Source organism: Mauremys mutica, chromosome 16 (genome assembly GCF_020497125.1).
Source record: "Mauremys mutica isolate MM-2020 ecotype Southern chromosome 16, ASM2049712v1, whole genome shotgun sequence".
Classification (NCBI taxonomy): domain Eukaryota; kingdom Metazoa; phylum Chordata; order Testudines; family Geoemydidae; genus Mauremys; species Mauremys mutica.
In genome coordinates this window covers 3,687,102-3,712,525 of record NC_059087.1, presented here as the reverse complement: position 1 = coordinate 3,712,525, position 25,424 = coordinate 3,687,102, and the positions used below count along the sequence as shown (strand labels likewise).

The following is a 25,424-nucleotide window of genomic DNA, read 5'->3' as shown; positions in this document are numbered from 1 at the left end:
TCCTTCCTCCCGTGAGATGGATGGCGCTTTCCGGTGGGATGGAGCGTTTTTCTCCCCCACACCATGGAACAGTTTCATTAGGGATTCTGCAAGTGTCACCAGCTAATTAGTGGCATGTTAATTGAGTATTCACAATGCTGCCACCTCCAAGGACAGCGGTGCCGGCTTGAAGGGGAATGCAGATGTGTGTCTTTCAACCTGCCTGTCTGTTGGGAGGATTACAGCGGCTACAGGATGCCCGGCTCAGCTTGACGGTGGCTTGGCACGGGGGTTGGGCCACCCAAGAGACCCCCGCACTCAAGTTGGCCAGTTGGAAAGTTCTGGCCTGGACACTGGTCACTGGTGGGCCCCGCTCTGTGCTTGTTAAAAGGGCCCTGCCCACCCACCCTGGCATGAGCTGAACTCCAATAATGGGCACTGCAGGGGTTCCTGCCGGCATACGCACACAGCGATCGGGCCCACGCACTGCCATGCCAGGCCTGTGATAGCCAGACATGGCATTGCCCATCTGCACCAGCGGGAGCCTTGGTAGGCAAACTCAGTGCATCGTCCTTTGAAAGCGAGGCCCTTTGCAACGTGACCACGTGTTAGGAATCAAGCCCCAAGCAGCCATTGAGTTAGTGCCCAGAGTGTCACCCCCACTCTTGGAAGAGCCCTGGGGCTCTTGGCTCTGTTGTCTTCGTGCTGCGGTTGCCGTCCTGGGCTCGCTGCATGGCACAGCCTCCTGCGCCCCGTGAGGAGAACCTGAGCCGGACCCTCAAGCGAATCATGCAGGGCTCCCAGCCCGGATGAAATGTGTCCAGCGCTTCTCCCAGCCCAGGTGCAGTCTTTAGAACTGGATTCAAGTGCTTGGGGGTTTGGGGACTCCTCGTTTGCAGCTGGGAGCCTGTGTTCTCAGTCACTTCCTCTCCTAAAATCAGCACTGATGACCAAGTGGCCCCTGTTGGGTTACCTACATCGTCCCCCGGCACCCACCCTTTCCTTATGTCTGTGAGCCTGAGCCAAGGACCCTGCCCTGGACGGGACGTGGGATGCTGCATGACAAGGTGCTCTGAGCCGCACCTCAGCCCCGAGCTGGTAAAGCCTCCGGCCTGAGGGCCCTGGGGGCAGAGCGAGCTCGCTGGATGGATGGCACGTGACTGATCTCGGCTTCCTGCTTTATTTAACGGTGATTTCAAACGAAATACTCCCTAAAGCCCAGGGGCCAGAGTCAGCAGCTGGGGGACTGTGCAAGTTAGACCCTGCACACACAACCAGCTCCTCCCGAGCCCCGGAACCATTCTGTTTCTTAAAAACAGTCACACTGATAGTCTCCTTTCTAAAGTCTAGGTGTAAAGAACAGGGGTGAGGCGGGACTGATAAGATTGGTGCGGGGGGAACTCATTAGAACTGGCTCCAGTAAAAGCTCCTGCTCTTCCTGTCCTGGTGATTGCAGCCCGACAGCCTTGGCACCTTCTGTAAAGCAGAGATCTGGTTCCCTCTGGCCTGCACTGCTCTTCAGCTCCCCTGGCCCAGCAAAGCAGCTTCTTGCCAGAGCAGACTGGCCTCTCTGCAGCCAGCAGAGCGCTGGAATTCGCCAGTTTCTTGCAGAGCATGGCTGGAAAGACTGATGGAGTGTGGCTTTTCTCAGGCAGATCCAGAGCAGAGGCTGCCATGCTTTGTCTGTGTCACATGGTTTTGAATCCCTTACTGTGGCACTGTATACAACCCTTCCCTGGCTGGCACGCCGCCGCCGCGCTGCAACAAGAGGGCAGATTTCACAGGGCCATGTGGACACAGTGTGGAGTGGGAGGTGCCCGGTAACAGCATCCTCATGAGGGTTACCTGCTAAAATGGGATCAGAGCGGAGCGTATGTTCCTGTGAGGACATGGAGGGAGGGGTTGAAATCTCATGTGGAGTTATTTGTTTATTACAGTAATCACTTGGGACCAACTCAGAACAGGGTGCCATTGTGGTGGGTGCTTTGTGTACAAAGTGTGCACAGTCTAAATAGACTGGATGGCCAGGGGAGAGGAGCATGGTGCAACATGCAAGCAGAAGGACCAGTGTGAAGGCAGCAGATGGCAGTTTGTAGCCACCAATTTTTATGTTTTGGGTGGGTTTTTTGTGATGGAGTCACATGAGGGTGCATGGCAGGGGGAAAGGTTAGATTTTAGGCCTTTGAGTTTTCCACATGGTTTTACTTTGATTTCTCTTTGTACACTTTTAATAGGAAGTCTTTGGAGTTGGGCCCTGGCTGAAACATGTCCACAGCCGCCTGGATTGTCATTGTCAGCAGATAGCTTTAAACAAACATTGTCTATATACACAAAATGGGGGAAGTGTGTGTGTGTGTGTGTATATATATAATATACATTTGTATGTATGTGTATATGTATTGCATATTTCTCTGTGTATGTATAATACACACACACTATATTATATATTTGTGTATGTGTGCATATACATATTATATATAATACTACACGCACAAAGAACTATGTTAAAAAATGAAGGTTGCAAAGTCAAGCACTCAGAAGCTAGGAAGTGCCATAGTTAAGGTTGCCTTTGTCACCGTAATTTAACCCTCTTGTGCATATGTGTTATAATAGTCTTTAATTATATGATCACATACTATTTTTCCAAATGACCCCTGACTCATTCAGGGCACAAGATGGACAGCACACACTTAATTCATTATTTTGTTTTCTCCTCATTGTTCTTATAATGGGAATTGCCAGGCTACCTTACTAGGCAGTGCTACCAGCCCCAGAGAGAGAGAGAGAGAGTGCGTGTGCGCATGCGCACGCTCCTCTCCTGTGCTAGTGCTGAAGATCTAAGCTCAGGACATTTTAAAAAATCACCCCTTTTGCTATATATTGTTTTCCTTTGCAATTCCTTTCCCTTAGCCAGAGACCAGATTGGCCTCTCCTGCAGGTGGCATGCTGTTGTGGCATTCGTGGCACTGCAGGGATGTTTAAATGTAAAGGAAGAAACATGCTCCCACCAACAATCTTACACAGCCTTGTGAAACCTTTCCCATTCCTGTCCAGTGAAATTCACCCTTGTGCTAAAGACCAGCATGAGGCCTCTCTGGGACAAGTAGAACTTAAGTGATGCCTCAGCCTCATGCCGATCCTCAGCACAGGGATGAATTTCACCCATTCAGCTTTGTTAAAACCTTCTGTCTTGAGAGGGGACGTGCCTGCCTGGCTCTCTTGCTGGTGTGTTTAGCAAGGAAAGCCAGCTGCAACTGGTCATTTTCCCAAGCAAGGGTGCTGGCAGGAAGGCTAGGATCCTTCTTTCCCTTGAGCACTGAGCAGGGCTAGGATCGGATGCATTGAATCTCGCAGGGGCAGAATGTGTCCCTTCTTGCTGCTGTCTGAATACGAACCACCGGTGTTTGGAGCTTAAATCTCCAATGGAGAGATGTCAAACTGTCGGTAATATTCATCCCGCATAGGAGCAGCAGGGAAGTGGACTGGGCAAGCCCTCGGTTTTCCCCAGCCCAATCCCAGTCTATCTCGGCTCCCCCACTCTCTTGATTTGGAACCGGGTTGCTGCACATGTTCTGCTGGAAGGCATCCACTGCTCCGGAGTGTCTTTCTCATATCTCCCAGCAGCTACATTTAATCCTGCTCGAAGGGCCTGATTTTAATTGCCTTAATAGATTCGTTAATAACAATGTCTATTTAAGACACCTGTAAAAAGCCCATAACATTAACTTAATGGGAGAAATGGCCAGCGATCTCTTCCATTCTGCCTTTTGAATTACCGATACAGGCGCTTAATGGAAGAACAATGAACAGGCAAGGAAATGAGCCGTTCTGTTCGGTGTCCGCGTGTGGATCTGCACACAGCTGGCTTTACGCTAAGGGTCTAGGGTCAGAATGCCACAAATTCATCTTCAACACTAGCTCAGGTTATTGTATCTCACGTGCGCAGCAGGAGCCAGAGGAGCTGAAGCTAAACCAAAAGGTCAGTTTCTGGCTCTTCGTAGGTGCTGGCTGAGATGGGCCCTTTTGGAAAAACTCAGCAGCTTTAAAAAACCAAAACCACCTCATCACTGCTGCTGTAAGAGACGGGAAAAACCCCATGTCACAATCTCCAAGGCAGCAGGGCGTATGCCCGCCACGTGTGACCACAGACCAAGCATCTAATGGCACAATGCCATCCCTCTGCACACAGAACTCACCTCCCTGCGGAGGTGACAAGGGAATCTCAGAACAGGGCAGGCAGCATAGGGCCCAAGCACCAATTGTATCGTTGACTTCAAGAGCAGGACGTGCCTTTTTGCAAGCAAGCGATAAGCCAAGGGAGGCCAAACTGCAGCCCATCCAACATAGCAGATAGTCAGCGGCGTGTGGCCCCTTAACAATGCCTGCAATCCCAGGGACTCTGGTGAGGTCGCACAACATGGGAGGTGGTGCAAAATGCAGCCCAGGGTGCATACATTGGAGCAAACAGCTGCCTTGCTCTCACGTACAGAGGGGCATTTCGCAGAAGATCTCAGCGTGCCCTGCCATGCAGCCGTTGGGCCCGAGCCTGACCCTGTTGATGTCAACAGTAATAATTCAAGAAATCTGAATATGAATCTAAGCAATCTCAGTATTCTGGGACCTGTAGTCTCTGCAGGACTTATCACCTCCCACCTTCACCACCTAAGATGGACTCTTTGCATGGGAATATTTCTCACTAGGACACAGCTAGAGCAGAAAACCCATGTCTCTGTAGGGGGACCCGGATGCTGATTAGGTAGCCACCGTGTTTTCTGTATCAGAGGGGTAGCCGTGTTAGTCTGGATCTGTAAAAAGGTACAGAGTCCTGTGGCACTAACAGACATATTGGAGCATGCGTCTGACGAAGTGAGTATTCACCCACGAAAGCTCATGCTCCAATATGTCTGTTAGTCTACAAGGTGCCACAGGACTGTCGCTTTTTACAGAGTTTTGTGTGTTTTGCAGCGATGAGACGCCAGTTGCAGGATTTTAGCTGACTTGAAGGGTTCATCTTGCTATGGATTTAAGTAGGGGTCAGCCGACGTGTGGAGTCCAGCATTCCTTCAACTCTCATGCCAGGGAGCTCTCCAGTTCAGAGAGTCAGAGGGTTGGAAGGGGCCGCAAAGGTCATCCAGTCTAAACCATCCACCCTGCCAATATGCAGGATTTGTTGGGGCTAAACCGTCCAAGACAGATGGCTCCAGCCTCCTTTTGAAAACCTCCAGTGAAGAAACTTCAGCCTCCCAAGCAGGCTGTTCCGTTGGCCTTCTGTTCTCCCCGTAGGAAGTTTTTCCTGAGATTTAATCTCAATCTGCTATGCTGTCGTTTGAAGCCATTGGAGCAACTCCACCAGCTGAGCAGTGGGTGAGATTCCACTGCTTGTTACCCGCAGTCTCTTCCTAGCGCCAGGCTCTCTGCGGGTTCTGATCAATATAAAAGGGGGCTTTTGCCAGTCGCTGGAATACTAATTGTCTGTCGTTTCCGCCTGGCAGAGGGGTGGCTGACCACACAATTTCAGATTGTCTGGATAGGCGCTAATTAGCTAAAATTAAAGGTGACGTTTAATTCAATGGTGAATTCTGAACAGTTTACAATTAACGTGGGTTTTGCACAGTGAGTTTATTCGGTAATTACTGTTCTCCCGCAAGCAGGGAGCGGGCGGCTGGAGGGTTGGTTTAGATCCTGGGTGGTATTTATGTGGCGTGTGTAATTCATACCCACTCCCTGGAGCTTGCTTTGCAGCACTTCGCTTGGTCCGATCTCTCGTTCTGTCAGTTCTGCTGTACTAGCTCCGTTTGGAGCGTCTCCTCCATCGCTCATGGACTCTTGCAAAAAGATAGAAGCCTTCCACACACAGCTTAACACTCTGCCCCGCCCAGGATATGGGGTACCCCTCCACGTGCCCTGGACTGGTGGGTGTTAAGATAAATCAGCTCTGGTTTATTTTGGGAGGCAGGAGGGCTGGGCGTCAGGCAGCCTTTGGGAACAAACTTGATCTATCATAGGACCTGCGGCTATCCAGGCCTTGCCCTCTGACCTCAGGGATTGACCTTCCCTAAGGCAGCAATCGGTGTATCACGACCGTAGCTCTCGAAGTGCAGTAGTGCTGCAGAGATGGGCTCCCAAGCTGAGAGTTTAGACCGCTGTCCTAATTCTGCTCCCAATGCTGCCAGCCTCAGCTCCCCACGGTGTCCTTTGGCCACCCAGGAGCAGCAGGAGCCACTCCTCCGTCCTGCGTTGCTGGGCATACCTTGTGGCACGGGGAGTGTTCTTCCATGAAGGGCCAGTTCATGTCCCCACCTCCATTATCCGCCCAGGGAGGTGAGGGTGCGCCCGTCCCAGCTCCTAGTGAAAGTTGGGAAGGTCGTATACTTCCCTCCCTCATCCATTGGGTTAAAGGGGAAGGGGCCTTTCCACTCGTTAGCCAGCTCACTTTTCCCACACCTGCCGGCGGGCCCCACGGCTGCTGGAGCAGCCCGCCCGTTTTGGGAACTGAGCCATGTCATGTGGAACGATTTCCCCATCTTCATAAAGTATGTGTGAAATGCTTATACGCTGTCTTTTTCCAGGCCATTACTTACTGGAATTGAGTGTGTGCAATTGCATTTCGAGCCCAGTGCATACTCCGCTCTGCCTGCCCCACATAGCCAGAACCCCAGTGGCTTGACTATCTCCTGTGATTTGGATAGTCCCGAGGAGCCATTACAGTGCTGCACAGGGAACTGTTTTCTACTGCCTTCATTATATGCTGGTGTGCTCATTCAAAAAAGAACCCCCCGTGGCTTTTAAAAAAAAGGGTTTCTCAGCATGCTCTGAAAACAGATTTTGTGAAACTATGTCCTCCTGGCTAATGTCTCTATTATGTGGGATTGCTGTTCCCCTTCCACAAAACTGCTCGTCCTCATTTTTAAGAGTATTGTAATAGTCTTTTGCTCTGCAGTTTGTACAATTACCAGTGACAGTTAAAGGAAAACCGCGGCCTGGAGCAAGTGACATGGCCCAGTGCCCTGCATGCCGGGACGGGCCGAAAGGCCGACGACGTGTGTTGTCATTGAAAAGCAAGGTCCTGTCTTGGCATTTCTGGGCCGGTTCCTGGCGGCGGCCAGGCTGTTAATGAGAGCGGTGATGGCTGACCCGCCCAGAACCTCCACACTGGCCATGCGCCTGCCTCTGCACCCCTTGCACCTGCAAAAGCATGCTGGAAATCTCGCCAGAGCTGTGTTTCCTGAGACATTTTGGCCCTTCTGGTTCTGAAGAGAAACTCAGAATTGGGGGGGGGGGGAGAGTTTTGTGTTTTGAGGCTTTCAGAAAGGTCCACTTTGAGTTTGACTCCAAGGTTTCCTGGAGGGCTGGGTCTGTGGCCCCTACAAACCCTGTGTCCAGCCTGCTTCCCACCAGACCCAGACCCTGGTCTGCTCACCGTGGAACGCTGGGACACTTAGGTGGGACATCAGAACTTAGTCTGGGCTTTGAACTCAGTCTTTCATTTCTGTTGTTAACCCAGTGCTGCAGCAGGTGGGAAGCTGGCAATGACCTCCCTGGGCTCCTGAGGCGTGTCAGCCTCCCCGAGCAACCGCGGCCACTTTGAAACGTCTAAATAACAACAGATGTGTTGTATCTGCTACATCTCCTGGTTGATTCCTGGGCGAAGGGGCTGCAGGACCTTTCAGACTGCCGGTGGCCTGAGCCACGTGCATCAGATGCGGGGGCCCCAGAAGGCTTGCATTGCCCGTGTGATGTGCTGGAGATCTCGGCAGCTCAGGGTTTGCTTCGGTGTCTTCCTCTTTTGCCCACTGATGGCGCTGTCACTCCTCTGGCCGGTCTCTGCGCCCCACCTGGAGTCATTGGAACACGAGAGTGAAGCTGCTGGTAATGGTGATTTGATTCTTCTGGCAACCCCCAGGGGGAAGCTCCTGCTGGCTTTGAAATCCGCCTTTGCTCGTGGGAGACTGGTAGATGGCTGCCCTGCTCTAGGCGGACCCCAGACGATTCTCCATGCAGTGAGAAACGAGGGTCCTGCACGGCAATGCGTTTTGCTCCTGCCTGCATCTCATGGGACCAGTGGTGTGGCTGAGGGTCACGTTCAGGCTCGGTGCAAGCTAGTGCCGCTGGGGTGTGAGTATGGCCCCTGGGTCTCCAGAATACGAGTCTTGTGTATTTATATTAGATTAGCACCTCGGGGCACTATATGTGCACACGGTAAGAGCCAGCCCTGCCCCCGGGAGCTTGCCAGGCTGAGTAGACAATATTGGGAGGGGAGGGGAAAGAGGCGCTTTGTCTGACTTGCCCAAGGTCACCCAGCAGATCAGTGGCAGAGCCAGGTCTCCGTACTCCCGGCCCAGTGCCCTCTCCTGTAGGCCGCAGTGCCTCTCCTAAAACAAACCCTGCTTTCCCTGAGGAATCGAAGAGCTCCACCTGTGGCTGAAACAGCCTTTGCACCTCATGCCGGCTCTGAAGGACCTCAGTGTAGACGTGCTAATGGTGAAGGGGAGCAGCTGGACATCCCTGCAGGGCCAGCCCCCTTGCGTGCACTGAGGGTGATTACAAAGGAGTTCAGTCTCCAGGGTCCATTTGTTCCTTGACCCCTCTGCTGAAATAAACCTGAGATACTACAGTGGCTTGTGTGACATCGACATCGGTTCCTCTAGGGGTGGGTCTAACCGAGACTCCCTCCTGGTCTCCACCTGGCCATCACGTGGTAGTGAGCTGCGGGTCTCATTCGGCCACTCCCAACCTGGGTCACCTTCAAGAGGAGTAGAGACCCCTCATGCCTCAGCATGTACCCTGTAGAGCATGGTGCGTCCTGACAGGAATCGGGTATCGGCTCCAGAGCCTGGTAATTCTCACCTGTCTCAGCTGGATGCCTGAGAGAGAACTTCCCTTTCGCAATATAATGATGAAAAAGCTTGCACCACGGCTGGAGGTTGCCGTTTTGTGTAACTCACTCAGAGGTCAGCGCTGTGGTTGGATGACCCTTGTGTCTCTCAGGAGAAGGCCGGCAGCTACCTAAGCCTGAAAGGGTTTAGTTTATGAATGACTCAGTAGCAACCATCGTTTTCTGCCTTCTTGTGTGTGTGGAGATTTTAAACACCTAATTTATTCCATCTATTAGATAGATTTTGTAGATTTAATCATTTTCACAGTTGGTGGCTCATTGGATACTCAAGATAAACTCCAAATGAAAGTATAATGGGTAGGACAAATGAGTTTTCACACCAGAATGGCAGAAACTTGCTTGGGAAAGAGTTTGAGAGGAACAAAAATATATACATAGATAATTTTTTTTCCTGCAGTGGCTTTTGCTGACTATAGTAGGTTACCACAGTTAATTTCACCAGTTTTGTTCATCTGTAAAATTGCATAAAAGTGACATTTTTGTGCTCATTATAGGAAGTGCTGATTTATAGCTAGTAAATGGAATGCTTTTCCATTTTTGGTGAAGTTCTCGTAGCAGCGCAAAGCACCCATGAAATTGCTTGTATAATGTAGTTTAAATCCAATCTCAGAGAAAGATCCCCCCGTTGGGTAAAGTGACATTTCCATTCTCCACACTGAGTTTATTTTAGGCCACTTAGAAGTGACTTTATAAGAGAAAGGGGGCAGGTTTGCGCTGTGACCTCATTTCTGCCAGGCTGAGGTACAAAGAGCACTCGCTGGGGATTGCTTGCGAGAAGCTCCCTGAAGCCTGCCGCTGGGTGTAGGGTTCGTGCAAGTTTTTCTAAAATTGTCCTAGAAGAACTTTCAAGTGAGGATCGTTGAATTGTCCAAGAAGAGGAGATGATTGAGTGTGAAATGATCAGGCACTAAGGTGAGCCGAGGCAAGAGCAGTGGGCGACAGGCAACGCGTTCCCGAATAACTGAATAAAACCTCACTAGTCAGGCGCAGTGGGGGGCTGCCAGGGGACAGGAGAGAGGCCCAGGCATGAATATTTGCAATTAACATGCAGGGATGGAAACTGCTGCCTCCCCAGTCCCATGGCACCTTGTTTATCTGCCTGTCGTGGCAGGTCTGCTGCACCTAGCATGCTGGGATCTAGAGGCCAGCTGCAGCTGGGGCATGTTCCCCCAATACGCTATCATTTACCGCCCCCCTTAGCCAACCCCCATGTTCCCCGGTTACGTCCCCACAGGCCACTTGTATTTCCTCTGGACTCCAAATTCTGCCCTGGTACGGGGGCTGCAGCTCTACCCAAGCCAATGCTGAGCCATGAAGGTGGCGATTGGGAAGTACAGGGCGAAGCCCCCAGCTGCTGGCGTGGGAAATTGGGGCTGTGCATGTCTTCTCCCTTCAGAGGCGGGAGCCTTTGCTGCTGGGGTGCTGCTATTGGCAGGGGCCATCGGACCCCCCAAAACACAAGGCCCCGAGTGGTTGGTTGGTCAGGGACCCTGTTGATCTGAGGCCTCTGTCCTGGGCAGCCTCATTGGGTCGGCCTTGCGAGATGCTGGGCAGCTCCTGGATTATAATCCAGCCCCGGGGGTCACAGTGCGTTCTCCTTCCCATGCAGGGAGCAACAAGGGCCCCGGCTGTGGGCCCGAGGCCTGTTCCCCATCATACCGCGCTCCGGTCAGATGTGGCTTGTCCCTGAGGAGCGCGCCATCACGTTTCCAGCTGCCGGAGGCTTGGAAGCTGCCAGGCTGGCTGATGGCACACCTGCGGCTGGTCACCCATGCCAAAGAGGTGCTCCTGGCTGAGAGCCAGCAGCCTGACCGAGGCCCCAGTGCAGCGGCCTCACCGTGGGTAGCCATGGCCCCCAACCTGCGGCCCAGAGGAACGACAGCTCCCAGCGTGCAGTGCCCCATTTATATGTAGTGGCTGCATGGCCTGTCACAAGATTATGGCATCTGTGGGCCACTCCTGAGCCGCTCCAGGTAGGGTGAGGCAAGGAGCCTAGTGAATGCAGCTGAGTCTGGGGCCAGGGGGCTTGTCATGGAGGCACCTGCCTTTACTTCCCCTCTGCTGCTGACTGAGCAGCAGGCGGGCACCGCATGGCAGCAGGCTCTGCCGTTCCGGAGCTCTCTGTTCTCACCCCACTGCCGCGCCTCCTTCCAGCCCAGCCGCCCAAGAGCCTGATGAGGAGAACCCCCGGCCCCCAGGCACGGAGAACACCAGTCCCAGAGCTCCTCGGAAATGCAGTCGGCTCCGAGATTGAGAGAATTTCTTTGTGTTTCTCTCCAAAGCAGCTTCCCCTTAACGCTCACGCTATGGAGCCGGCCCCAAAGAGCCAGTTCAGAGTGGGCAGCGGTGCCCCGTCCGCCTAGAGCTGCTCACACGTGTTCGGCCTATTTGCCACATGACTGGCTTAATGGCTGTAATCTTGTCTTCCCCGGCTTTATGGCCCGAGCCCGTGGATGGCAGATAACAGATCCCCGATCAAATTGCAGCTTTGCCTTGTTAACTGACTTTGAAAATGTCCATTTTCCCATTTGGAGTCATCTCTTCCGCGCCAGGAGGGAGGAGCTGCTGGCTCTGGGGGCTGCATAATCCCTGGCCGGGCTGGTTCTGGGTCAACGGGGCGACCCTCTGCTGTGGGGGGGAGGGGATTTCTGCCCACTGCCACGCTCCGGACTTGTAGCTCCTGCATTGCTGGGCTGGCAGGACCTAAGCCCAGCGCTGGTGGCTCCATGACAGAGGCATCGCCCCTGGACGGGAACTCGGCACCTGAATCTGCTCTCGCATCTCCTGCCTGAGCGTGACCCATGCTGTAGAGATGCCATTGGGGGAAGCTACTGGGGCAGGGGGGTCTCTGGGGGTATATGGGTGGGGAGAAGGGGGTGAGATGTTGGGGGACGTTTGGGGGGCAGGTGAGTCTATATAAAGGGTGGGATTGTGGGGGATGATGTGGGGCTGTTAATGTATGAACGTGTGTGTCTGTGGAGAGGGGTCTGTGTGCTGTGTGTGCAAGGATTAGTGTGTGTGTCAGGGGAAGTGTAGGTGTGGCTGTTGCTGTGTGCGTGCATGGGCAATTTACTGTGTACACGTGGCAAAGGGGATGTGTGCGCATACATTGCGGGGGTCTCTGTGTGTGTGTGTGTGTGCGCGCATATGGTGGGATATGTGCATCTGGCAGGTTGTGTGTGTGTGTGTGTGTGTGCGCGCGCACGTTACGGAGGGAGTTTGTGTGGGTGTGCACCTATGTGGCAGGGGTGCGCATCTGGTGTGTGGGTGTGCACGGACATTGCAGGGGGGCTGTGGATGGGTATGTGGGGGGGGTGTCGTGCATGTTGCGGGGGGGGGGGTGCATGTGCCTGTGTAGCAGTGTGTGTGTGTGCATACGTTGCAGGGGAGGGGTGTGTGTGTGTGTGTGCATGTGGTGAGATGTGAGAATGTGGCAGGGTCCGTGCATGCGCCCATGTGGCAGTGGGTGTGTGCGCGCACACGTTGTGGGCAGTTTTTGTGTGTGTCCACCCACATGGTGGGGGTGTGTATGTGATGGTGTGTGCATGCATGTGGCAGGGGGGTTGTGTGTGTGCATGTGGTGAGGTGTGTGAAGGTGGTGAGGTGTGTGTGCACATGTTGGGAGAGGGGGCGGTTGTGTGTGTGAATGTGGCCGGGTGAGTGAAGGTGGCAGATGTGTGGGCGTGCCCGCCCATGTGGGTGTGGGTGGGTGTGTGTGTGTGTGCGTGCCCGCCCATGTGGCGGTGTGTGTGTGTGCGTGCCCGCCCATGTGTTGGGGGGGTTGTGTGTGTGTGTGCAAGTGGCCGGGTGTATGTATGCGCACGCACATTGCAGGGAGGGGGGGATGTGCGTGTGTGTGCGCACGTGCCATGTGGCGGGGGGGGTGCGCATCTGGAGGGGTGAGGGCTCTCTCTGAGGTGCCCTGGGCTCAGTGCTGATGCTCCCACTAGCAGCTTGGACGGTTTGGGTGCCCTGGAAATTATTCTGCACCCCCCGTTCCTGACCGTTCAGAGTAAGCGGTTCCTGCTGCAGCGGCGGCGGTGGCGCGGTCAAACTCCAGAGCCCTGAACACGAGCCTGGTGGCTGCCCGTCCTGGTGCAGAGGCTGGGCACGCTCTGGCAGCTCCTCTGGAGCCGTGCTTCTCGTAACGTGCTCCGCAGGGAGCAGGCGGCAGTGCTGGGCCATGCCGCTCGCCCGTGCACTGGGAGCATGGTAAACGGGATGGGTGGCTGCTCTCCAGCCGCACTTGTTGACATGATGGGGAGTAACTGCAGGGGGCTGGATGGTCCAGCTGGTGCCAGCAGCCGACACTTACTGGATGTGGGGAGGAGGCTAGCTGGACGCATTGCCAAGGGTTGTGCCCGTAGGAGGCTGGCATGGCGTTTTCCCATGGGTACCGATGGCAGAATGAGCCCCGTCAGTGTCGGTATGTTTAACAGCAGGATGCTGAAATGAAGGGTTCCCTTGTAAGTACATCTACGTGTTCTCTGGCACCCAAACCGTTTTCCAAACAGCAATTAACGAGGCACCTCGCAGCCTCTGGGAGACCCGGCGGTAGGTCCTCGTTTCACAGGGGGCTCACTGGTGGGGAAAGTGACTTGCCCAGGGAGCCAACAGTAGGAGTAGGATAAGTCTGGTCCCTGGCTCCAGCCGTGTCCCTGAGCTGGGAATGGAACCCAGGAGTTCCAGCTGCCAGTGCCTTGTGCTGGTGCCTCTCAGCACGTGTGGTTTAGTGCCGTTCCTGGCCGAGTCTAATGCTCTGCCCTTGTTTGTGTCTCGTAGGTGAAACGGCGGCCTCCATGCATTCCCCACGCTACCCCAGCCCAGCCGAACTGGACGCCTATGCACAGAAAGTCGCCAACAACCCCCTAACCATCAAGATCTTTCCCACCAACATCAGGGTCCCCCAGCACAAGCACCTTAACCGGACGGTCAATGGGTACGACACGACAGGGCAGCGCTACAGCCCCTACCCCGTGCATTCCAGCGGCTACCAGGGCCTCCTGGCCGTCGTAAAGGCCTCGAGCAAAAGCATCGTGAAGAACTCGGAGGGCAAGCGGACTAAGATGTCTCCAGCCCAGGTGGCCATTGCCCCCTACCCAGTGTCAAGCACTTTAGCGCCAGGCCCCTCGTGCGCCGGGCACTTGAATTATCACAATAGTCAGAAGCAGCTCGAGGCACCGGTCCCCCCAAACGTGACCGTAGCTACGTCCGTCATCCCACTCGCAGGCCGGAGCCTGACCCTGCAGCAGTCCAACTTACCCTCTATCCAGAGCATCATCTACCAGATCAATCAGCAGTGCCAGGCCCAGGGCTCCCAGCAGGCCTGCCAGGGGGTGGTGGTGACCAACCCCAGCCCAGCCAAGCACGGCACGGCCAGTGGCTTCGCTACCATGGCGACGGCGGGTGCTGCCGTGGCCTATGCCGGTGCCATCCTGCCCGACTGCCGCAAAGGGGCCGAACTCGCCATAAGCTCCAACCCGGCCATGACCGTCGGCCCCAAGGCCGGCATCTACCCGGATGGCATGGATTACCTTCTCTGGCAGCAGAAACAGCAGCAGCTCCGAATGTACAGCGGGGGCAGCGGAGGGGGGGGCGCCGTCAGCAAGTCCCCAGAGACGTGTGCGGGGGTCTCGCGCCCCTACACCCTGACGGGTGCGGTGGAGAAGGTGAGCTCCTCCCCTTTGAACTGCGTGGCCATGCACGGCAACTTCTCAGTGGGCCAGTATCTAGCCCCCCCTTGGAACAGCATCTTGGTCACCCCCAACAGCGACTGTTACAACCCTCAGGAGCTCGCCAATGGGCACCGCGAGCTCGGCGTGCCCCCCTCCGACGGCCTGTCCAGCAAAACGCTCTGCAATACCTCCATCCTCAGCAGCAGCCTCCAGTCGCTGGAGTATCTCATCAACGACATCCACCCGCCATGCATCAAAGAGCAGATGCTGGGCAAGGGCTACGAGACAGTGTCTGTGCCAAGACTCTTGGACCATCAACACGCCCACATTCGCCTGCCCGTCTACAGATAAGAGCCTGATGCTGCTTTCCAAACAAAGGGCCATGGTGGGAACTTGACTGGCATCCGTTCTCCTCTCCGGCACCGCCAGGGTCTGTGGCCAAACAAAGCGAGGGCTGGGGGGGGGGTTGGTTAATGAAAGGGGCTGGGGGGCCCCAAAGACGCTGGAATTGATTGGGGTCATTGAACTGGATACACCTGAAACCCGCTGGAAGCCACGGACGAAGGAATGCTTGTTTCTAGAGCTCTGAAAGGGTAGTTTCATTTCCACGAATGTGAACAGGAAATCGCTACAAGTTGCTGCTATCCAGGGAGAGAAGGTTTCGCTCGGTGCGTGTGGGTGTGTGCGCGTGTGTGGGTGTGTGCGCATGCACGTGTGTGAGTGCATGTCTGTGTGCGTGTGCCGGGCGGATCTGCATGTGGGAGAACCCCCAATTCTCTCCTGCGCTGAGTCCCCAGGAGAGTTTTAAGTAAAAGAAGAGCTCCAACCCCCCGATAATTCCATGCCATTGCAGCTTGGTCAGGACCAGAAAGAGCTAATGCCTAATTTCTAGTTGAAGTCCATAACTTGCACTGCTTTGAGTAAAGCTAATAATTGGGGACAGTCTGGAGGCTATTTAAGAAAAAGAAAAACACTTGAAAACTTGAACAGATTTTTTTTTTAGTTAAATATACTGTACATTTACGTGTTGGCTGCTACAGAGTCTCTTCCTCCGCTCCCTCCCCCGCCCGCCCCCATTGCTTGGGCCTAGTCTGTTACTTTCATTAAACCATACGTTTTTGATGCTTTCTCAGTGAAAAGGTTTCATTGCCCAGTTGCCCACACGGTGGGGGGAGATTCACAGTAAGCTAAGGAGCCAGGGACCTGGGTGAGCAAAAAGGGCACAAAGTTAAGGATATTTTACCCTCCTCATTGTTCTTGCAGTTTTCCAAGCGGTTCCCCAGCCCCCCGTGGTAAAGAGAGAGTCTGACTTACCTCAGACAGATCTGAGGCAGGGCCCCTGTTCTAATTTGTAAAAGAACCCACATCCGCCGAACAAACCCACCCTCACCCCATTCCAAATCAAAGAGCTTGTGATCTCTCTCCGTGGCTCTCAAACCAGCTGATCATTCGCTAATCTGGCTGGGCACAAACGTAAATCTAGCTGAGCACCTGGCAAGCAATTTCTTTTTTATTATCAGGAGATGAATGGGGGCCGTTATGGTGTCTCCAGGCTCTGGGAAGTCTGCTCAGAGGAGTGGTCTGTCTCCCCTCCCCCACCCCCACCCCCACCCTCTACCCAGGTCCCATCACAGGAACATTCTGAATTCTAAGATTTCCAAGGTTGTTTTTTTTCTTTACTGTCAATTATACCTTTGTTCTGTTGTAGAGGCAACTTGCAGGTGAAGAGAAGTAGAATCACATTTAAATGCATCTACCCATTATACCAGGTTGTAATTTGCATACTTTATTTTCTTTTTTAAACAGTTCAGAAATGTTCATTATGGTCTGTTATTCAGTATGTGTAATTATGTGTTTAATAGATTTATTCATTTAAAAAAAGCAGTTCTACATTACAGAAAATACAAAGTTTTTTGATGTTTAAAGGAAAAAAAACCACCCCAACGAAACCCAATGTGATTGTGCTCAGAAAAGAGGTACTGTATCCTTAAAAGGCCTGTTCAAGCACTAAGTGCATTTAGAAATCTCTGAGAATGTTTTTTTATACTAAAATTGACCATTATATTCTACTGTGAGAAGTGCTGTCTGCACTATATTGTTTTAAAAATGAGAGAAAACGGAAAAAAAACAAAACAAAACCCACAAGCTGTGTGTCCGAATGTTGTTTTCCCAAAGTAAAACCAGGATATCATCGGCTGTGTGCTCTGGATTTTGTTTGCTGGCTGCGGCCTCTCCTGGATCATTTCAGCCCCTCTGCAGGGGTGGGGGACAGGAATGGCGACGGCGGAGAGCGTCAACAAAGGTTCCCAGGCGCCCACCCCACTGCATGCTCAGGATTTTGGCACTCGAGGCAAGTAAGAGAAGCAATTTCCTGACTCTTGGGGGAGGTGGCAGGAGAACAGTCTGCAGCCAGCAGGGCGGGTCATGGGCGGCGTGGAACTAGCCTTTTACTGAATATTACCTTGGCCGGACAGTTACATTGGGTCTGGTTACTGCCCAGCTGTGACCTAACCAGCTGATAACATTGCTTGGTTAGGCCTGTGCTGACTGGCCTCACGCGCCTAAGGAGTCCTGCTGAGCCTGGGTCTTTCCAAACAGGGGCGGCTCTAGGATTTGCGCTGCCCCAAGCAGGGCGGCACGCCGCGGGGGGCGCTCTGGCGGTCGCCGGTCCTGCGGCTCCGGTGGACCTCCCGCAGGCACGCCTGCGGGAAGTCCACCGAAGCCGCGGGACCGGCGGACCCTCCGCAGGCACGTCTGCGGGAGGTCCACCGGAGCCACCTGCCGCCCTCCCGCGGGAAGCCGCCCCAAGCGCGCGCTTGGCACTCTGGGGTCTGGAGCCGGCCCTGTTTCCAAAGTTAGGACAATTGGCTGGGACTGTGGGGATGTCAGCTCCCAGGTCCGAATAGTCCCTCTGGCGCATTGTCTGTTTGGTGACCTGCTTCCCCTCCCAGTGCCAGCGAGTGATCGGACTATGTCTTTAATTTACACCCCTCTCCCAGGGCACCATGTGCATTACTGACAGGGTTTTACACAGTGCAAGAACTTAGGAGGACAGGCCCCTGGGCCACTGAACGCTTAGGGCCAATTCTCCTGTTGGGTCAGCAGAGTCAATCCCTCCCTCTGTGCACGTCGGTGCCCCTGAAGGAGGGAAGGCACCTGCTCCTGCCATCCACTCCCCCCAGCTTTAAGCAGAGCAGGCGCTCGCTCTCGATTTTCTTTATTGGAATTTTCAGGCCAAGATGTATCTTGTTCATAACCGCCGTCCCCCTGCAGGATTCCAGATCAGATGCAGTGCCACCTGGATAACGATCAATCATTTCGACTTGCCCTAGTGATTCCCCTGGAACCTAGACATAAAAGCTGTCAAAGCCAGGATGGTGGTGCTGGGAACTGCAGCTTTGAGAAGAAAAGGCAAAGAGAAACAAAGAGAGGGGCAAGGAGGTGCCAGGATATATAGTGCGACGCCAGGGCCTGGTGTCAGAGCCGCCTGCGTCTCAATTGGGGGGTGGCAGGCTTAGCTGGAGGAGCTGAATTGGCTGGGGGCTGGTTTTTTTCAGCTATGGGGCAGAGCCGGATTAAGAGAGTTTGTCCTTGGTGCTGCCCAGGCACCAGGATGGGACTCTGTTTCTGAAGAACAGTGCCCGCTGAGGCTTGTCCTTCGGACGTATTTGCTCTGGGCTGTCCCACAAAGGGACCCTTTCACAGGTGTGGAGGCGATAGTCCAACAGGTCTTTTCCATGTCAGTCGCTCAGATTTTTTAGGGCGCTTGGGCACCAAAGAAATGTCTATAAATAAATGTCTAATGCTAGTGAGCCATTAATCCAGCCTGGGCTGCAGCATCTGTGTCTCACCCAAACCAGCGGATTAAACAAAACCAGGATACACACACCCCCACGTACATACATTGTACTTAAGGTTTTACCACCGCTGGCTGCCAGACACCTGTCTCTCTTGCAAAGCACGTGCGCCTAGCAAGCTGCTGAAAGGTGGCGCTCTCTGAGCCCAGCTTACGGGGGCCACGTGGAAGGGAGGGCGGCGCTGGACAGCCCAAGCTACAGGGGAGGGAGGGAGCACAACCTGGACTAAGGTCTATCAAAAAGAAATCGCTCTCCCGGAGGCTTGGATTTCATGGGCAAGTTCTTTGGCTGAAGCTGCCTTTGGCTTCCCCAGCAGCGTGCCTGGGTGGTTGGAGCTGATGGGGCGGGGACGGGTTTGGCAAAGGCGTGTTTCGCTGAACACAGCCTGAGCAGTGAGGTTTTGCAGGCCCCTGCCTGGCTCCTGGCATGTGGTTAATTGGGGGAATGGCCAGGGGGGCGGGGAACAGCTGTCTGGGCTAGTGTGAAATGGAAATCTCCCCGGGGTTCCCTTCAAGGCCCCTGCATGGCATCTAGCTGCAGAGGCAGCTGGGCTGGGGCAATCCTCGCTTGCCCTGCAGACCTCAACTGGCTCCGTGGGAGAACTGGCCACTGGCAAGGCTCTGGAGGCTATAATCTGTCCTGCCCAGCATGCCAGGTGGGCTCTCCACCCTGCCCTGGAGCAGTCCGGTGCTTGAGGTGCACTGTATACAAACTGCCCCAGTTGAGAAATCAGCCCTGCGGTTTTCCTCCCCTTTTCCAGGCAAAGCCCCCCCAGTTTTCCCCTCACATCTCTCAGGCGAATGTTCTCCCCTCTTTAGGGGACTGTGTTGGGTAAATGCTCTGGAGCGGGGCAAGGGGCTTTGTTTGTGTGAAAGGAAGGCAGGCTCCACTCCATATGTGAATCCACCGTCTCTGCTAACTCCACTCAGCTCCCGCTACTCGGTTCCACCTACGGTGACCCTCAGCTCTGGCAGCAGCAGCAGATTCCTGGCCCAAACAATGAGCCGCTTGCATTAGGATAATAGTATTAAATTCCAAATAGATTTCCACTCCGTGCTGCTATCACTCAGCCCCTTGTCTCCCTGAGCTGGGGAGACACTGCGACATATGGTGTTCCGTTAGCCGAGCCTACGGCCTAGCAAAAAGGCTTTAATGCTTAAACAAACAGAGAGGCGGCCTTGGACGGCTGTGCGTGTTCACTTGAGGATGGCATTTGAGCACAAATCTGAAAGGAATTTTGTTTTCACTTGCTCGCCCTGCGGTGCTCAGCCCCGCGGAAAGAGGCGGCTTTGTTCTTCCTGTCGCCCAATAATGGGAAAGAAATAGCCTAATAAAAATGCTGATTGTGCCGAATGGTTGGATGTTTATGCATTGAGCCCGGCTCCCATTCAAGGGCAAAAATTCAGCACGGAGGCCTAGGAAGGATTTGTTTGTAATTCTGCACAATACACAGAGGAAATCCTGGAAAAATATGGGTTGGTTCCATATTTCACATCTCGTTACTGCTGTTTTGTTAACCAAATGAGATTTGGCCTAGCGGAGAGAGGGCTTAGCACACAGGACTGCTGTGTATTTGAGGATACAGTTCAGTTGGGCAGGGGGGGAGAGCTGTGTTTTCATCGCAGAGCCTGAGATAATTTCCAGGGCCGTGAGCTCAGCCCTTGTGACTCCAGCGCTGACCCCGGCGCTGCCTTTGCTTGATCTAGGGGGAAATAGTTCTTGCCTGAGCCTCCGTTTGCGTTTTGCCAAGCTGCCTCCATTTGTTTCTCCCTGGCGCATGCGGCAGGGAGGAGGGAGTCTCGGGACACACGGTTTGATTCCCTCTGCTGGTGGAAAGCTGCTTCTAAAACCCCCTGGCCTAGCAGGTTCCTCGAAAGCAGCTGGGAGGAGAGCAGCAGCAAGGAGCCGCGCAGGAGTTTAAATCACCTCTGCCCAACCACAGATGCAATCACCAGCAACGAGTGGACGATTGCAGTGCTCAGCCTGGTCCTAGTGCTCTTGAGAGCATCGAATGCAGCCGCCCTTCAATAGCTACGCGAGTCGGGGGTTGAAGCTTCCCCCCAGATTCCAGGGCTGTTTGCAGTGAGGTTTGATGGCCTGTCTCTGTTAGGCCTGGAAACCGGAGCCATGCGTGCAGCATGACCTGCTTGTCAGACACAGCAGCCTCTCTCTGCAGGTCCCTCCAATCGCCGTTTGCACCCTGTGCTTTGGAGGCTTCGCTGCTCCGGCTCCACTCCCCTCCATCTACATCCCGCCCCAGCCAGCGGCCACCTGGGACAGACTGAGAGCAGGAGACCTGCCGAAGCCTCCTGAGGGCAATGTCCATGGAAATGTCTGGCCTCCGGTAACCGCCAGCTTCCTCTCATGGGCTGGGGGCAGCTCCCGTCGAACCAGGAAGCACCCAAGAAGGCATCCCAGGTGTCCCTGGCTTAGCGAGGCCTCTGGTTGTTTTGAGTAGCGCCCCCAGGGCCTTGTGTGTCCCTGCCCGCAGCACCAGCCAGCCGCTCTCCCAGGGCTGCCCATTCTTGTCTTGATATCCGCATTTCAAGGGCGTCTTGGAGAGCGGCTAATCCTCAAGAGGGGCGGAGGCAGCAGGCCGGATTCGTTCCTCTCTCCAGCGCTGCTGAGGGGCATCAGGGGATCGGCTTCTTCCTGTCGGCTTCCAGCTGCTGATTTTGACTGGCAAAACGCTTTCCTCCCGCTGCGCTCGGGGAACACACTGGGCTGCAAAGCAGCTTCTCACACGCCTGCCACATAAGCCAGCCACCCTCCTGTCCTCGGCCCTCTGGCGTTCTCTGATCTCCCTGGCCCCAGTTCTGTACCGGCTGTACGTAAGAACGGCCATACTGGGTCAGACCAAAGGTCCATCTAGCCCGGTATCCTGTCTTCCCACAGTGGCTAATGCCAGGTGCCCCAGAGGGAATGAACAGAACAAGCAATCATCGAGTGATCCATCCCCTGTCTCCCATTCCCAGCTTCTGGCTAACAGAGGTGAGGGGGGCACAACACGATTTTTCATCCCTGCCCAATCCTCCGGCAAAGGAAATCAGCAGAACTACTCACGTGAGTAAAGTTACACAGGTATGTCAGCATTGACAGGGTTTGCAGCCTCCCAGTGTTTGAGAAAGTTGATCTAGATTTTGCCTCTCAGGGTTACATGATCAGCGGCAAATGTGATCTATGTATGAAACATACATAGATGATAAATGCATTTCTGTAACACAATCATCAGAGCTGGATGGAAAGCAAAACCGCTGAGAATAACGAGTTTGTGTTCCAGTCCAGTATTGATTTATTCAGAACACGTGGAGAGTGATATTGCACCACAGTTCTGCTTTGCTGGTTTGTCTCAAGGAAACCTATCTGCGTTTGATTCCATCCACTGACGAATTGGAATTCACACGCTCAGAAACCAGCAAACGCACCCTCCCTACTGAAACACTCCAGCAGAGTTAGATCCGGGGTGGGTGAGTTCCTGGTGATTGGTGAGTGCAGCAGGGATGTAAGAAAGCTGATCAGTTTCAGTTCAGTCAAATGAAATTTAAAAATTGCATGAGCCTTTTAAGAATATGGCTCTTTGTGCCATGTCGAATGTTAATAGCCCTCGAGGCCAGTGTCACGTGCTCGCTCTTGCTCGCTTTCTCTTTGGGTAGTGGGCCAGGTAATTGAATTAGTCTAACAGAAGCTAGTGGGGGTAGCTGCAACGTGATCATAGCAGAAATGCTGCTGCTGTGAGACCCAATCCTGTAACGGAATCAATTCAGCCTTCTCTGTGCTAGGGACATTTTGCAAGAAGTCTCCTGCTGTTTCTAACACCAGTTCACCTGCGTTAGTGACTCCAGGAGCTGTAGCTTAGACAGGCTGCTCGTGTGTCCTCTTCCTCTCCCTCAAGCAGGTCTAACCTAACCAATCCAGCGCTTAAAACGGTGGCTGCAGCCTGCCTACACTAGGACCCATGACATCGCTTATCCTGGTGGAGCTCAGTCATTAGGCTCTATTCCATATCTTGCTGGATCCAGGTTCCAGTGATGAGCACAGCACACAGATTTAGTGCTGAGATAAATCCACTCATTTGCATTAATTTCCCACTTTGTGTTTGTTTTTAAAAGTCTGTTTCCTGCCTTATTGTGGGGGTTGGGCTTGGGTTGTTTTTAAGGAAGCTCCAAGAACTCCAGAGCCTGATTATTTGTTTTCACTGAAATTGCTTCAGCCTTTGGACTAATTCTTCTCAAACCTTCCTACAGTTCCTTCTTCCCCTTCGACTGCTCTTACCTCGGAGTCTGAAAATGGGCATCGCTGCTGCTGCTGCTGCTGTTATAAATGGGTCTGAAGCAGAGCAAACCTTTGTGTGTTGTCAATCTCGATTTTGTGTAGCTCTTTAATTTAGTCTTTCATAATTGTTGGACTTGGAACAAATAAAAATAATAAATCGACCCCATCTCTCAGGCCATGTCTACACTTACGAGCTTCCAGCAGCACTGCTGTGTCGACCAAGTGGTGCCACTGTAAGAGCGCTCGGGTAGCTGCGTTGTGCCAACGGGAGACAGCTCTGCTGTCAACTTAATAAAACCAGCTCCCCGAGCGGTGGGAGAGCGTCTCCCGCCGACGTAGCGCTGTGCACATAAGCACTTGTGCCGGCAAAACTTTTGTCGCTCAGAAGTATGAAAAAACCACCCTCCTAAGTGACCTATGTTTTGCCAACATAAGTGCAAGTGTAGCCAAGGCCGAGTCTGCATCTTTGCATCTGTCTCCTTCCTTTCACCGAGACAGGAGGCTGTTCTGAGTTCTAGCACCTGTGTCCCTTTGACACTCCGCCTTTCCGGAGAGCTTTCCATCAGAGCATTTCTAGACATTTCACTCCAAAGTTCCCCAGTTAAAACCCTCAAAGGGAAGCAGTGAAATTGGAACCATACAGAGAGAAATGTTCTTTGCCTGTGTTGTTAACCCTTTGCACAATTGATGCTATTTGATTGCATTTCCCCTTGGACTGGTCAGTTTCCTTATAGTACCGAAGTATCTTGCTGCCCCAGTCATGGATCAGGACCCCGGCTTGCTAGGCACTGTGTACAAACACAGAACAATTTCCTGACCTCAGGCACTAATGCCAGGTTTCCAGCAGTGCAGGGAGTTAGTCAAACGATAAAGAGGGGCCTTGTCTGCTCCTTTTGCAGGCACTCTGCTGTCACCCCGTTGCCTAAAGGGATTGGAGAGCGTTCCTTCCAGAATGGTAAAACAGGGACATTTGTCTTATTTGTTCCCTTACCATAACTGCAAACAACATGTTTCTCCTGATATTTATTGCATGCTAGGAGGGGAGCTCTCAGTCATATGCAGTGTAACTGGCATGACAGCCAATCAAGGGAACAAAGAGAAATTGGGACACAGAGGTTAATGCTACTTTGGGAAAGGGAGGGGGAAAGGAAACGAAATTGCCTGCCTGGCACGTTAAAATTAAATTGTCTGGAGGAAAATCTTTGCTTAGATCTTTGTTATTAAAAAGATGCCGCGTTAAAAGAAATGTGACGATGCAGCACATTCGTGCCTTCGAAAGGGAATCTGGAAATATTGTGGCTGTTCTGTTGTGTGTGTGAGATAGAGAGCGAGCTCTGGCTGCTGGAATAGGGTTGTTGTCTTGGAGCTGAATGTCTCCCACCCTGGTGACCTGGGTTTCCACGGCAATCCCGTTTGTGTGCCCTGCCGGATACTGTTAGCACAGTGGAGCGATCACTCTACTTTCAGGGCATATTGCTTTTATCCTTCTGCCTGAGCCACGTCACTAGAACAATGCTGAAATGAGCATGGCTTAGCGTTCCAAGCATGTCGCTTCCTACGGAGAGGGAAATGGGAATCTCTCAGCCTAGGGACAGATTGAAACCTAAGGGTGTACAGTACAGCCTGGGCCAGGATTTACCACACACTAGAGTGAGCAAATCTCACCTTCCCTCTGCTAAAGGGACTGACTGGCCCGCTCAGTGAAGTAAGGAGCACACACTATAATGAGAGAGGTTTTGGTTTCATTCTGGATGCTTCATTTTCCTCTTGATGAATTATGAGAGACACATTGGGGTGGGGGGAGGGGAAATGGTTTTCACGCAATGCAGCACACACAGGTGTCCTCACACCTCTTTTGGCCTCCTGGGCTGTTCAGTAAATAGACTGTCATGAAACCAAGTGTCCCCGGCTCCCAGAGAGTGATTCAGATTTTAACCCAAAAAAAAGAGAGAGAGAGAGATTTGCATTCTGCAAATAATGCAACTGTGCATTGGAGATCCAGGCTTCTCTGGAACCAGCTCCCTGCCCCAACACACCACATGGTGGGTGGCTTGTGCTTGCGAAGCATGCAGTTAACATGGACCCTTTTCCTGTCGAGAACGTTTTGTGCTTGCCAGGAGAGGCCATGTGGGGCAGTTAGTCCCCAACTCAGTGATGCCCACTAGCATTTACACCCCCCCAAGTAAGCCTCAGACCCCAGAGTCCTGCTCCTAGTTCTTCCCTGCTCAAACCACTGGATTAGGTCCCTGCGTTTAAACAAGTAAATATGCCACGCCGTGAGCGCCAAAGGAGAATCTCACTGTTGTAGATTAGTAATAGAGGTCACGCAACATCTGCCAAAAAGTTACACACATTCTTATCAAACCTGAAATGAGCGATCTGGCTTTGTACCCTGCCCAGCAAGCTTTAGGCTGCCTGATCTCCCAGGCATGGCTGGAATGGACAGAAAACAATTTTCTACAAGTCCCCTGAAATATTATTGCCAGGTGACACCTGATTTACTGTTAATCTCATAAGAACAGCATCTGACCCTGGTTGCCTCTTTCCTTTTCTTGGGTCTCGTTTCTGAAGGACATACCAGGGAGAGGTGGACGTGGGAGTAATGAATACTATTGAAAGAGGCAAATTGGTGATCCATGTATGATAAAGCTGTCCACTAACCCCATAAATCAAGCCGGGCCTATATTTCATCCCGCAGAGAGTGACTTAAGAAACCAGAGCCTTCCCAACTTCTAGCAATCCTGA

At 53.1% G+C, this 25,424-nt stretch overlaps 1 protein-coding gene across 6 annotated transcripts in view; it reads left to right on the top strand.

Annotated features, from left to right (window-relative positions):
* Positions 1–16,692, top strand: part of FAM222A (family with sequence similarity 222 member A) — a 109,709-nt gene extending 93,017 nt beyond the window's left edge. For all 6 annotated transcript variants that reach the window (XM_044989553.1, XM_044989552.1, XM_044989549.1 and 3 more), the window contains one exon: positions 13,658–16,692. In XM_044989553.1, the coding sequence (XP_044845488.1) occupies positions 13,675–14,901 (1,227 nt within the window). In that variant the 5' untranslated portion in view covers positions 13,658–13,674 and the 3' untranslated portion in view covers positions 14,902–16,692. The remainder of the gene's footprint in view (positions 1–13,657) is intronic.
* Positions 16,693–25,424: the final 8,732 nt, after the last annotated feature.